Consider the following 14,954-nt stretch of genomic DNA (forward strand, 5'->3'; position numbering starts at 1 on the left):
AGCCTGAACCCTTGGGCAGGATCAAAGACTAGACTGTCCTTTCCATATGCTTCAACTTAGTCCTTGCAGTGTTTCGCTTGCTGTGATCTAGGGGAGGACTTGCATGAGACTTACCGCAGGTCCCTGTCCTATTGCACGGTAGTTTGTCCACGTGTCCCACTGGGAATGGGTTGCCCTGTGCTCTGGAGGCTTCGTGATGGCAGTGAATGTGCAAATGGAGGCTGCACTCCTCCTGCTCGCTCCTGGCTGTGGGCGAGCTGGTGGGCTTGTGCTTGATCCCTGGGGAGCTCCCACGGGGCAGCCAGAATCTGGCCCTGCACAGCTGTGGCCGTGGCATGCTGTAATGCTGCTCTTTGTCTGCTCTGTGGCAGAGGATGGCAAACCCCTCAACCCCCACCTGGGGCCGGTGGAGGAGCGTCTCGCCCTTTACGTGCTGCGGAAGCAAGGGCTGGTGCCGGAGCACGTGGAGACAAGACCTCTTTACAGCCCTCTCCAGCCAGAAATCGAGCAGGTGAGTGGTGTGACGTGTCCAGGACAAGACCAAGAGCATCCTCGCCTTTCGATCCAACGTCAGCAGGTGGCTGGCTCGCTGCGGAGCCTTGCTGGGGATACCTGGAGATGGAGCTGGGGATACCTGTTCCCGGGCAGGGGAGTCAGCTTATGGGCCACAGCAAAGCACTGGCTTTCAAACGCAGGCTGGAGCTCAGCTCTGTGGCTGACTTGCTCAGGGTGCTTGGGGAGATCGATTACAGCCTCCTGTGTTCTTTTTTGTCAGCATTTGCTCATTTTTTTTTTTTTTGGTGGCAAAGCCACTTCTGATCTGAAAGTCTTAATGCAGGCTCCTTTGGCAATGGAGCAGCATGATTTCTGCAGCATGAACACAACCTTGGAGGTGTAAAGTGTTAGTACTGTTGCAGACTGGATGTTTTCAAGCCAAATGAGAACTAAACGGGCTTCCATCCAAAACCAATCGAAATCCAGGTATCTGTATTTAGCTTAACCCCTTTTCTTTGATTAACACATATGTGTAGTTTATGTATTTGGATCGAAAAATGCTGCTTCCCGAAGAACAAAATGATTAATTATCATCTGTCATACATGTTCCAGTTGCATTGCAAAAGCAGTTTCATGAGACCGGCGCTGCAGCTGGTGTAAATGTGCGCAGCCACTGATCTGCACTGTTTCAGCTGTTTCCCTTCTGTGGTTCATTTTTAACCAGAACACCTCTCCAGTGGTGGGAGAGGAGAGTTGTTGGCAGAAGTAAATGCACTGACAACTACTCTAACATCTTTTCGTGTTAATTCGCCTAGTGAAAATGATGATTAGAGGCAAGAGGTGGCTGCTGCCAGGTAACCACAGACCAGTAGGTCTGTGCTGTTCTTACAGGTACAGGTGTCATGGTCTTGTTGGACCAGCCATGGAGACTAGCAATGGTGCTTCCTCCATGACATGGGGTTGCATATGGGCAGAGCAATCAGGGCCTGCCCTGCACCGATCCTACTAACCAAGAGCATCCATAGGGGTGACGCTGGGTCCAGGGGATTAACCTGTGTGACTCAGTACATGTTGCATTCAGGGCAGTTCCCAAAAGCATGTCTCTGACCTGCTGCAAAGCCACGGAACAGGCTGGGTCTATCGGGCTGTTTGTAGTGAGCTAAAAGCCAGGTTGGGCTTTTAAAGTTTTCTGCTGAAATGGAAGATTTTCTTGCCAAAAAGCAAGCAAACCACAAACCCCTCCGTGATGGGCTGATTATCAAAGGATGGCTTTTTTTTTTTCCTTTCAACCCTTGAGACTGCACAATAAAATATTTTATTGGCACCTATTGGTGTTTTACAGTAAAAGAGACCACCTAAAAAAAAAACCCTCCCCCTGAGATTTCAGCTGCATTTCTGCTGCCCTCTCCCTGGAAGAAGTTTGTGAAAGTGGGATTAGATTCCCCTCTCCTCATCCTATCCTCCGCTCCCATGGTCAGAAACCCATAAACCAGCTGTCCAGCTGGTGACAACTGGTGACAGGATGGAAAACAAGTGAACTGCTTGCTTCTCCAACACCTCCCATGGACTTAGTCTTCAATATGTCCCTAAGTAAAGATAGTCAGCCATGGAGAATAAAGCCAGAGTGCACCTTCACCTTATCCAAAACAAACTCTTGTACATATCAGGCCATGAACATATACCCAACTAACACTAAAATAATTTTAATATAATACTTAATGACACTTTTCCAATTAAAGAAACCTTAGTTTTCAACTAAGGAGCATTGGAGCACTTGATATTTTCTCTCTCCACTACTAGATCTTACTGAGGAGGTGAAGGTAACCCATTTAGGAGGCTCACCAGGCTTCACGTGTCTTTCTTTCCATGCAGGGAAAGCTACAGATGTGGGTGGACCTTTTTCCGAAATCTCTGGGTCATCCTGGCCCCCCTTTCAACATTACACCACGCAAAGCCAAGAGGTGACTTGTTTCTCATTTCTTACTCAGTGAGGTGCTGGTTCGAGCACCTTCCATTTGTGAGGGGAGAGGAAAGGGGTTGGAGATGTCAGATGGGGAGGGATTCACCTGCCCAGCTGAGAAATGTCTATGTGGGCTCATCTTCAGAGAAAGATGACTTGTGTCTTAGCTCCTTCAGCTAAATAGCTGAGTAGAATGACCAGGCTGTCCAGGTGGGCTTTAGACCAAGATTTTCACCCTTTTTTGTTGCTTTTGTTCCTGGGGCTGTCCAGGTTCTTCTTGCGCTGCATCATCTGGAACACCAAGGACGTCATCCTTGATGACCTCAGCATCACTGGGGAGAAGATGAGTGACATCTACGTCAAAGGGTAAGGCACCCTGCTTCTGTGTCCTCTGGGTACTGTAGCCTGAAGGTGCAAGAGCAGCAGTGAAGGAGTTAACATGGCTCTTGCATCTACCTTGCTGTGGTAGACATGAACCCCCGCTGGGATGAAGGGGCCATTCACACCTCTCCAGCTATGCATCCAGCTTCTTGGCAGACACGTCTCTGCTGGGCTCATAACCACTTCACGATGTCGAGTTTTTCTTTGCATCTCTTGGATGCTTATATTACAATATTTACATTTAGAGAGATAAGGTGTGGGGAAGCAGCCTAGCCATTGGAGAGAGGGGCATGTAGTCTGCATTTCCACTGCCGACCCTTTCCCACCTCCTCTCCTGGGACAGCCACGGACTTATTCCATATACATAGATTGGCTTGTTTGCATAGCTGCTCTTTTTGGAATTCCCTTTTTTCCTTGAAACACACAAAAATGTGGCAACCAGCAGTAACTCCTCTGGCACATTCCCTTCTCTGCCTGACTCCATTTATGTTCTATCTTGTGTAAAATGGTGCAATCCCAGCCAAGGGACTTACTTATTTTGTGCGTTCTTTGGATTTATGGACAGGAAGAGGTAGGATTTTGAAACAGACTGTAAATCCCTTTTTTACAATCCCAATTTTCCTCCTGTAAATCCAGAATGCACGCTGCTTACCTGGTATTCACATCAAGTGCATTGTTATCAGCTCCAGCTAAGCTGCTCTGTGCACTTCAGGGCTCTGAAATAGTAGTGCTTGTAGGGTGTTACCGGGAAAGCGAGAGCATCCAGCACTTGCTGATATCCCTCTCCTGGCTTTTAGCATCCCCAATGACCAAGCAAACCTGACGGTGCTGTAAATGAGTTAAAAATATTGCTCAACTTCCTCATCTTCCCCCCAGATGGCTGCACCATTAGCATCTCTGAATAATGCCTGAATAATCCTATTGGGAGGGGAGGCAATGGTCCTTCTTGTGCTTAAGCATGTGTCCTACAGACAGGGGATCCTGTGGGCAAAGTGACCTTTACCAGCATGGTGTGGTGCTGCTTTGGTGAGGACCATTCTTCCATCCATCGCTGCCTCCTGAGCGGGGGCTGGAGCCTACTTTAGGGTGTACTCAATAGATAAGGAGCTTTTACCTGTGGTTTTCCTTCAGAAGATCTCACAGTGCTTCTCTGAGGAGGCTATTGCCAATTTATTCTCTGTTTAACCCATTAGGCAAGGCCAGGGCTGGAATCTCAGTCTCTTGTACGTTATCATCTACATAATATGTAAATTATTGTTGAACCAGTTAGGCAGGTAAATGAAAGAGGAGCTTTTCTCTTATGCCTGAGGCAGAACTCAGTTGCCATTTATTTTATTTAATGTAATAAGTTTTTTATTGATAATCTTACAATAGCATGAAGAGGTCTCTACCAAGTTTAGGTTGTGCAAGGCGGAGTGCAGAGAGACCTTCCCTTCCTAAAGACTTGTGCTGTAGCCAGACAAAAGAGTGGTAGTGTAGGGAAATCATATTCATTAGAAACTCATTAGATTTTTTTTTTTTTTTTGGTTAACAGCCCTCTCTGTCACTGTCATAGTTGGGGGATGTTTTTGTATTGTTTTCATAGTGAAATTTCCAATAAAAAGTTTTACTTCACCAAGAGGATGGATCAACACTGAACCAGGTCACATGGGAGGTGGGAGGTCTTCACTCATCATCTTGCAAGTTTTTCAAGATATTTCAAGGTAAAACTTTGAGCCAATTGGCCTAGAAGTTTCCAGAGTCCCCTTCCAACCAACCAACCTCCACTACTAAGATTTATGTGAAGTTATGTGGCATCTTTAAAACTCATCTGCATCCCCTTTTGGGTTTCTAAATAAAGGGATGGCCTGGGTCCTCCAAGATCTTACACTTGCGCGCAGCAGAAGGGGAGATGTGCGAGTTTGAGAACAGTCTCATCTTACATATAAGAACCTAGTGTTGCCTTTGGATATTGCAGATACCTTGAGTCACAAGGATCTGAAAAATTCTGGACCCACCAATGGGCTTAAAATCCATCCAGTCCTGTCAAGTACAAAAACATTATCTATAGCTCAGGAAATCTCTGACCTGTAAGTTATTGGAGTCTGGAGAGGTGTGTAGGGAAGGTATTAGCATGTGTTTGCCCCAGTCTCAAGCTTTTTTCTGGACATCTGCTGTTGGCCCTGGTCAGAGGGAGGATACTGGGCAAGGTGGGCCTTTGATTGCTCACCGCGGCTGTTCCTACGTTATGTTTTTAGTTCTGGGGCACTCTGGCTTGAATGCTTTTGATTTCTGGCATCTCTTTCCTTCAGTAGAGAGGGTGCAGCAAATCTGCAAGAAAAAAAAGCACGTGCCGAAGGGACATTCAAATCAAGCCATTTATTTGTCCTTTTGTTTGCCTGCAAGGAGAGGGCGCTCACACTGTATCCTCTGAGGGTCCCTGCCAAGCTTTGAAGAATGTGGATAAACACACAGGCTGGCCATTTGCATCCTATCAGACCACATCAAATAATACAGCCACAATCTAAGTATTAGTGTAACCTCATCACACCATTCACACTGCCATCGAGCCCTCGCTGTCCATGTAGCGCATGTGCATGTGATGCGTACCGTAGGATGAACTTGAGTAGACCTCCCTTTGCTGTCTCCCACAAGACATTTGGGGTGGGTCATGTGCTCCTCTCAGGACCTGTAGAAGAGGGGATAATTTGTATAGCTGGGCAAAAAATCCTTATTTTCAATTTAAGTGGAAAACAATCAAACGAAATAATTGTTTTCATTAGAGGCTCCCTCTGAATCTTCTGGCTTTCCACCAGAAGGGCTCTAAATACACAAATGGATGTGTTTTACTGTTTCGTTTTGTTTCGTTGATTGCTGAAGACTGAAAAATCTTGGACAGGGAAAGAGGGCAGAATGAAAACCCGACAGTTGCAAAATTCACAGCTGGAAAAAAGTAGTTGTTATGGAAAGTTTTCAGTTTGCCCCTGAACTGGTTGTGGAATGACCACAGCAAGCTCTTTTAGACCAGGAGGGGAACTGTGCTGCAAAGACCTGTATCTAACACAAGCGTCTGGGGACCACCCTGGCCACAGCAGGGTCTGGCCACTCTGGGATCTTCTTGGGGAAGAACTTTTTGGCCATTTAGAACTTCCAAATAATAACCTTTGAGAAATTGACAGAGAATAGAGGGGGAAAATGGCCCTTTGGTCCTTTAGCATGGTTGCCTCATCAACAGGAGTGGTTTTAGGGGCTAACTACAAGGTCGGTTTGTTGGGGTGTCTGCAAAAGGGAAGAAGCTCTCACCAAGGCAGGCTAGAAGCTGATCTGTGCTTATGGATGGGTAAGTGACAACTTCGAGCCAGAGCTTAGGACAGTGTTGAGTCTTTAAAACATCCATAAAACTCAGAGGATGGGGGAGAGGACATTGCAGAGCTTCTCAGGCTGCTACCACCAGACGAACCAGGTTCGTCTCCTAACACTGCAGGGACTGTTGCATTCCCTTCCAAGTCTCCTACTGGCTCCTGGTTACCCCCACAGACAGCAGCCCAAGGCATTCACAAGGGTGAGAGACATTTTATTACCTGCTCATGGCCTCTGTGACGTTGAGTAAACTGCAAAATTGTTGGTGAGTTTCTAGTTTTTCATGCAACGTGTTTGCATTTTGCAGCTGGCTGGTTGGCCACGAGGAGAACAAGCAGAAGACAGATGTGCACTACAGGTCTATGGGAGGAGAGGGCAACTTCAACTGGAGATTTGTCTTCCCCTTTGACTATCTTCCTGCTGAGCAAATGTGTTACATCACAAAAAAGGTGGGTGTCCCTGGACAGAAATTTCTACCTTCTCATAGTAACTCTGGGGTGAAATGCGCTGCATCATCTAAAACCTGCACAACTGCAGCACAAACGGAGCTATGCAAGGCTCAGCCTCACCATTGTGTTATTTCAAACACAAAGCTGTGGACAGGTGGGGAAATTCATTTAAAAAATGACATTTTGAACACAACATTTGTGGGGTCAGAATTAGAGGTGGCTTTGTATAAAGCGTCTGGAGAGACTGACCCCCCGGGAAAGACTCCTCTGGACTGGAAGTAGCTGAATATTGGTGCAGCGGTGTCAAAGGACTCTCCAGGTTGCATGGGATTTCCAGGATGCCTAATCAACAACGGGATTACTCCAAAGACGGAGATAGCATTTCCATGGGGATGGTTAGGTATGCACGTCTGGTCTCCAGCGTGGCATAATGGTTATCATGCTGTACAATAACTTCACAGAAAAGCTAAAGGGGTGAAAGGAAGGAGCTGCCTCCAAGTGCATGAAGGGGTAAGCAGGAGGGACATGTAGGGGCTTGGATGTGTCATTGATGCAGTGATGGGAAGAAAAGCTTTGGTTTGGGATTCAGGGTGAAGATGCCCTTGGTCTAGTACGAGATTTGGTTACTCAACTGGGGAGCCAACAGTGGGTGTGATTTTGGTCCCCTCATTCCCACATCTGTAGTTGGCTATTGCTTCTGGTGTTCCTTAGACAAGTTAGTACATTGTGGTGATCAGATATGGACTGGGAGTTGCATGGAAGGAAGGAGGCAGGGATGGAATTGGGGTGCATACATGGAAAAATCCTGTTGAAAATTGGACTAGCTCTCAAAGAACACTTTAAGGAAGGGAGATCTAGTCACTTAAATTTCCTGCTCATCGCCTGGAGATTAAGAGGAGTATTGTTGGATCTGTGTGGCTGTGTGGAGAGCAGGGATAACCCCTGCTTTCGAGACTTGGTCCTGTTTTGTGACACCTCCCTGAAAGCTCAAACCCCTTCAGCCGCCCAATCCTGAGTCTTTACCCCTGTTCCCTGCCTTGCTGCTGCGAACTTGACCGCAGTGCTCATTGAATACGGGATGTCCAAAGGCACCTCATTGCAGTGGGACTATCTGCACCCACAAAGCTCACTTGGGACCCTGATCCCAGTTTGTTTTGTGGGGCCAGCAAGGTCCCAGCACAGCCTGGGTTGGAATTGGCACTTTTGCGGGGAAGATGCTGAGTGAATTCCCCATCCCTTGAGCCAGATGATCCCTGCAAGGAGGCCTTGCTTCAAAATGAATCGCTGGATAGTTAAACTGATTGACAGAATCATAGCTGTACCCATTTCACGCTTCATGTTAAACAAATCAAAAGTACAGTGTGTACTACATTCAATTATCCCCCTTTGAAAAAGCAAAGACCCCCCTATAAACCGTTTAAGAAAATACATCCCACTGTGCTGATATTGATTCTCCTCCGACCACATGTCTGCCAACACTGTATCAGAAAATAAACAGCTTGTAAAACTTGTCTGTAAAGGAAAAAATAATGAATGAAAAGCCATGCTTTGCATTTGTGGGACACATTCCGCTCTGGCAATTTTTGATCTCGCCATGTGCTGTTTGAACTCCAGGTTCATTACTGCTGCTGTAAAAGCCCATGCACCGAACTTTAAACGCAGGCAATGGAAAGTGGAATTTAAATCAAAATGGTCAGATGGCAAATTCTGAGCTGCTAAAAGCCACCTGCACCCAGCCCTGCTGGTGTTGGCCCTCAGAGAGAGCACTGCTGGGAGGGAAGCAGCTTTGAATTTGCTCTCCTTTGTTTGCTCCACTCGCCTCCTCGCAGGCTGGAGGTCCCTTTGGCGTTGCAGGATGGACCGCAAGAATGGGTCACCCCCAACCCAGATTGCAAATAGCTCCCAACCAGAGCCAGGATGCCCCTGGGCAACGGGGTCTCTGCAAAATTTAGTTCTGTTGTGTGTGTCTGGGGGGAGCTGGGAGCCTGCAAATCTGGGGAAAACCCAGGTACCACGTGGTCAAACTGGACTCTGAAGCCTTGGGATGGTCAATGATAGTCAGGATTGTTTAATTCTTGCCACAGCACTGGAAGTTTTGGGAACTTCATCTCCAAAACTTCAAAGCGCTGAGATTGCTTGGGGTTTCAAGGCTTCAGTTTTCCCACAGGGCACCTCAAGGGAAAGCAGGAGCCTGTAAATCCTGTGAGCATCAATTCAACTTATAGATTGGAAGTCTAGGTTCTTATTCCTGCTTTTTTAAACATTTTAACCATTTCAGAATGTTTTTCCATGCATATATTCTCTTGCTGCAGCAATCTTATAAAGATTTTGTTTCTCCTTCTGAGAAAGAATTTACCCCATTCTGAATTTCAAAAAAATCCCCTTGAAAGAGCAGGTCCATCTTTGTGACATCTCTTCTGAAAATATGTAAATGCATGTTTCTTTTAACATCCTCTCTCAGTATTTATTCAAAATTTCATTCTTCTGTTCTTGCTTCTTTTTGTGGCATCTTAGAAAGGTAGATTCAGCACCCCTGACACATTTGCGTGAAATTGCATATTGACTTAAGTAGGGGAGGATCAGGCAGGTTCAGGTCCCAGAGGAGTACAATGCTCTGCTGCCAACCAGCAAAGGGAAGTGCAGATGTCTGCAGGGTTTAAACTTTAGATCCCCAGGTCTAAGCCTGGCAGGTCTTCACTCTTGCAGACAATGTTATCAGATGGTCATGGTACAACCAGAGTCTATCAAGAGCAATGCCGAGGTAGGCTGGATGCAGATCATGTTTCACTGGGCACCCGCTCAGAGAGGCGCTCAGCTCCCACGTCTTGCAGGCGCTATGGAGGTGGAAAAAGCATGAAATTGATTCTGAAATGTTCAGTTTCAAGTGCCAATTACAGCAGTAGCTGAATATAGCTGCCAAATCTGAATTCTAGATGTCCTTTAGGGCAGAAAAAGCTTGACACTGAATGTCTGAGCAAATGTCATCTGTATAAATGAACATTCAGGGTAGAATTTCAAGAGCATCTTAATATACAAGTTAAAAACTATTGGTACTTGAGTGGGCCTGGAAATAAACCACTAGGCTGGAGCTTCCAAGGCCTGGCTGGGTTGTTCATATACCATCCGAAAAGTGTTGCATAGAAGAAATTCCAGGAGAAGAACATAATGAGTATGGGAGCATTGTTGGCAATTTCAAATCTATGTCATGCCATGCCATTGGCAGAAATCAAACCAAGGAACATATCCGTTGTCTTCATAGTTGTTCTGCTACTAGACTTTGGTGTCAGGTGTCAAGAAGAAAATGAAGTATTGATGCCAGAACACAAAATATTCTGTTTTGCAAAGGCAAAGAGAGCCATTGGAAGAGGACCCATCCCACTACTGTAGAAGAAACCGCAAGCAACTGTCTGGTTTATTCAGTGGGAAGGTTGGGGCAGTTGTGGCGAGGCCGTTTTTCAAGGAGCTCTTACATTAATTTAATTTCTTCCATTTTGTGCTCCCAACTAAAGGGGCCCATCCAAGTTTTAGGTAGATTAACTGCAACCTACCTGGGCCCAAAACCATGCTCGCTTTGAGTTGGAGGTCTTTGGATGTCTGGCAGTGGTGGTGCATGCTGCTCACACGACTAGAAGTAGGTGGTCCTGTAGGATAATCCCAGGAATAGCCCTGTGGCTGTGAGATATCAATGATGCTTGCACATCTCTCTCTGAATAATTGAGACCCTGTTTCTTCAAGGCGCAGCTGAAGTCTCCGAGTTTGCTGGGATAACGTAACAACAAACCTGACATTTGGAAGGGTTTTTTTCTATAACTGATAAGCTGGTGGCATCCCGGAAATTGTACTAGAGATAGGTCTTCAAGAGTGACACGGGAAAGAGGGAGGTTTGGAGTTTTAAACCCACCTAGAGAGAAAAGTAAAAAGGCATTTGATGGAAAAGCAGGGAACAAGGGGCTGTAACTCACAGCTTGTTTTGTTCTATTGCTGGGTGGAGCCGAGAATAAATTCCACCCTCCCTGGCGCTGAGGCTTTCCCAGCTCCATCTGGTTTCATCGATTCTGGTTACTTTGTCTGCAAATGCATTATAGTATCCTGACATCTCCCTGGTACTGACAGCTCCGACCTGCAACGGGCCAGACCCTCACCTGGGGCAGATCAGCCGGTGCATTCCTCTGAGCCCAGCAGATTTGCACCAGCTGGGAACAAGGAGCTGGTGCCAGCCACAGGGCGCGCAGGGACGTCCCCGTTGCAATTGATTTTGCACGGGGGAGGCTCACACCGTGCAGTGGTGGCTCATAGGGCGATGCTCTAACTCAGCTGAGAGCTTGTGGGCAGCCTGGACTCGGTGTTTTAGTCAGAAAAGGCAAGAGTTTATCCTGGAGTTGAGTGTGTGGCCTCTCCGTTGTTTAATTTTTATTAAAAAAATAGTCAGACGTGTGAGGCTTCTGCAGCTGGGTCCCTTGTTCTGTTACAGTCGTCACTGAATTTCCAGGGTCTCCGAAGAAATCTCTGTGCTCCGGTTGGTTTTAGTTCGAAATTTTGAGTATCAAACACTGATTTTAGTTAAAAACAATGAATATTTTATTATATTGAAATTTTCATTCCTCTTTGGCATCAGAAAGCTAAAAAAAAGGCTATTGCCTTTTAAATTTGGACTCTGTCCTCTCCTGTTTCCGTTCCTTTATCGTGTCCTTCCCTGTGTCTCTTGGTGACATCAGAAAGCAAAGCAAAACACAAAATGTTCATTTTCTTTCCACGTTTAGCCAAAATGCAACATTTTGAATGGGGGCCAATTCCTTTTTTTTTTTTTTCAGAGGAAGGCAAGAGTTAGACAAGGAAGTCACATATTATGTATTTTAATGGGACTGCAACAAGCAGATACAACGACACAACAGTCTTCTGTATTAGGACAGGGGCAGCAGTCGTGACCTGGGATGCACTGGCAGCCTCTGTGATATTCAGACAGGAGTCACTGTTGTGAATTTTGCTTTCCAGTGGGTGTATGGAGAGGGATGAGCCAAAGCATGGCTGTGCCAAGAACTAAAGGTCCAACAGTGCCATTCACAAACTGGCCAGGACTGGGACCCCAGGGCTTGGAGGTCCCTAAATGGCAGCGGGATGGCCCCATGTCCCTGGAAAAGCCTGCTAAACTCTGCCAGAGGGAAAGCGTGGGAAGCTGAGAAAATAGCATTGCAGTGATTCCAGGGACCAAAATAAGAGTACGTGCCCCAAGGCAAATATTATGACAATTTCACATTTATGGTGTGGTGACGCCTGGAGTCTTCCTCCAGGTATTGGCAAGGCTGTGCCCAAATGTGCAGCTGATGCTGTACGCTTGAGATTTTGCTCAGCTGCCATCCTGATCAGGGAAGGAGGCAGAAAACCAAGAGCCATGAGGCCTGTGATGGAATTGTCAGAGTCGGCAACAGCAGGGAGATCAAAGAGGTGAGTTAGTCCAGTAAAAGTGCAATAATGAGCACTCTCAGCTGGCTGCTTATTACGAATAGGTGAAATGTCCCAATGGGACGAGGTTCAGAGAAGCAGTTTCTCAACATCTTGAAGGATGGCTCTGTAGGACAGCTTGTCCTGGCTCCTGCAGCTGAAGAGGCTTGTCTTGGCTGAACTCCGAGGGGGGTCTCCTGCGTGACCGGGGCTCCCCAGTTGCTGTGGGATGAGGGACCCGATGCTCTCCCACAAGAACATGCTGAGATGAGCCAGGCTTGCTTGTGCGCGAACATGCTGGGGCCTCCCTGCCTCCCTGAAATATTGAGGTTGCTCCTTACTTTGTATTCCGTAGCACATAAGCAACCCAGAAGAAATGCAGCCCTGTCAACACTTTCCTAGTGATATGAGCTTATTTTTTTCCTGCCTCCCCTGCTGCATTATTCACGACCGTAAAATATTCACCAGCCTCCCCTCTCCCCCTACAATGCAAAACAAACCCCCAAACAATAATTCAAGCCCCCTTCCTTGCAAAAGGCTAGGAAATAAATTTCTTGCCGTGGGTTGTTTTTATAGTGAACTCTCGTAGCTAGATTTAATCATGGAGGCAAATTTCACACTGCCTTGAAATGGACCCGTAAACTTAGCTCAGCATCAAATTCCTCCTTCCCCAGCCTGCCCTTCCAGCTCTGCTCTGCCGTGTCCCCAGCTTCACGGGGCTCAGAGGAGGAAAGCTTCGCCACCAGCCAAACCACATTTACAGTGTTTTTCCACAAGAAAGGCCAAAGCTGTACAGATCGTGCTAGTGTTGTACGAGCTCCGCATTGCCACCCGGAAAGGGTCGAATCCTGCCTGAGTCATCCTTCATTGGGTAGGGAGTCCCTGGCCAGCCTCGGCATTGCTCTCGGGATAGATGTGGTACTGGGGAGGCAGAGGGATGCAGCGAGCATCCAGTTGGCCAGGGTATGGGTTTTGTTTGCTTTGAGTGTGGGCAAATCCATGGGCATTGCAGTGATAAGGAGAGAAGCACCCAAAATCCTGTACATTTGCCAGCAATTGCATGGTCAGTCCTGGGGAATGCCTATCCAGTTGTGTTTTATTGCATGGGAGATGACCATAAGGCACCACAGCACCCTCTGCCTCTGACCGGGGTCCAAGGTGCTCTCCTCCTGTCCTGGAAGAGCTCAGCCAGCACTGCAGATGGGGAAGGAGCCCATGAAGAGGAGAAGGATTGCTGCAACAGCTCAGAGACTGGGGCAGTAATTTGGATCTTGCAACAGCCTGCTCCTTTTCCTGGTTCCTCCTCTTTCCCTGTCAAGGCACTCATGGGATTGGGTCTTCCAGCAGGCAGTACCTTTGCCAGAGACGACAGCTGCCATCACCGCACCTCCTGTTCAGAGGTTTTAGGTTTAACTCACATTTGACTCCCAGTGGATGGGGTGGTGCAAAGAGAATGTCCAACGTGTGCTTGCAGAGGTGCTTCAACCCAGGCAGCAGCGCAGCAACGGTCTTGGAGCCTGGACATGTTTGATGAATGGAGATGTGGTGAAATCAGCCTCTGAGCCAGGGACAGTAGTTATCACCAGAGAAGAAAAGGCACCTGTAGGACATGTTTTATCCTCTCCCAAGCTGAGCATAGATGGGTCTGCCTGAATTGCCCCAGCAAGGGGCAATTGGAAGGAGCCCATGGTGTCTTGCTGTGGTGCACACCATGGGAAATGGGTCTGCTTCCATCTCACAGGCCCCAGATGGACCTTTCCAACCCATGGTGAGGTCATCTGGCCACCTTCTTCTTTAGGCATGGGTACATGGTTCCTGGGCGCTTGCTCTTCTGGATGACTAACAACCCTTCTGCAGCTCATGACCATACCAATATATGGGAAAGGGAAGAAACCATAAGCTCGTTCCCTTTTTAGTTTTAATTTAAAATTACTTATTAGCTGGGAAAACGTGCCCCCTCCCCCTTGGATAAACATACATTTCAATACATTGCAATGAACAGAGGGGGAGAGATGGAAGTTTCCATTGACTTTATTTTGTTTTTCTAGATTATAAAATATTTAAAATGCATAAATAAAATGCTCCATTGCAAAAATCTGGCGTATATTTCCAAAGCAAAGCGGGGAATGGAGCTAAATTGAAATATAACCGTCCAGGGTGATCTCTTAAAGTGAAACCAGTTTCAATGGGATTTAAGTGCCCACAGTCTCCCTGCTTGAATATTTATGTTCTTATGGAGTGTGACACATTCTTCCCCCCCCCCCTTTTTTTTTTTAATATTGCACGATATAATGAATCAGAGTCTTGTAGCCACTGCAGTGAATTTATGGTGCTACGTATGTGTCATGAATAATGCTGAAGTTTCCTGGTTTTAATTAAATCTGTTCGTTTATGATATTGCCATGTTGCAAGAGTGCAGCAGGAGGCATTGCCCACAGGGCACACCTCTGAGCCTGTGTCAGTAGACACCGGTCGTGACTCTGCCTCCTCTTTGCAAGTGTTGGTTGGAGCCAGAAATAACAAGACCTCGGCTTTTTGTGCGTCTCTGTCTCTCTCCTTCTGTCCTAACACTTCTCAGTCCTAACTTTCAGGCATCTTGTGGCATCCCAAAAGTGGTATTAGATCCCTGTTGGGAAATGTTACTGGTTGCGACCACATAAATAGCAAATTCTGTGGCATTGGGCACATATCCACCATATATTATAATGATGTGACCGCAAGCTCGTTGTCACAGTAATGCAATTCAAACTCTCCTCCTTAGAGAAGTCTACTTTAAATTTTCCCCTCCACTGGCTTTTTGGGGAGTGTTTGTCTGACGATCCACAAGACAGACCATCTGCTTTTCTGTTGACCTGTAATAACCAGACCACTGCAGTTGCAGACTTCTCATG

General features: G+C 46.8%; 1 protein-coding gene across 15 annotated transcripts in view; it reads left to right on the forward strand.

Annotated features, from left to right (window-relative positions):
- Window positions 1-14,954, forward strand: part of DYSF (dysferlin) — a 108,042-nt gene that overhangs the window by 79,546 nt on the left and 13,542 nt on the right. For all 15 annotated transcript variants that reach the window (XM_074587142.1, XM_074587149.1, XM_074587145.1 and 12 more), the window contains 4 exons: window positions 372-511; window positions 2,368-2,456; window positions 2,726-2,821; window positions 6,483-6,624. In XM_074587142.1, coding sequence (XP_074443243.1) covers window positions 372-511; window positions 2,368-2,456; window positions 2,726-2,821; window positions 6,483-6,624 — 467 coding nt within the window. The remainder of the gene's footprint in view (window positions 1-371; window positions 512-2,367; window positions 2,457-2,725; window positions 2,822-6,482; window positions 6,625-14,954) is intronic.

This window comes from Larus michahellis, chromosome 5 (assembly GCF_964199755.1).
Source record: "Larus michahellis chromosome 5, bLarMic1.1, whole genome shotgun sequence".
NCBI classification, from domain to species: domain Eukaryota; kingdom Metazoa; phylum Chordata; class Aves; order Charadriiformes; family Laridae; genus Larus; species Larus michahellis.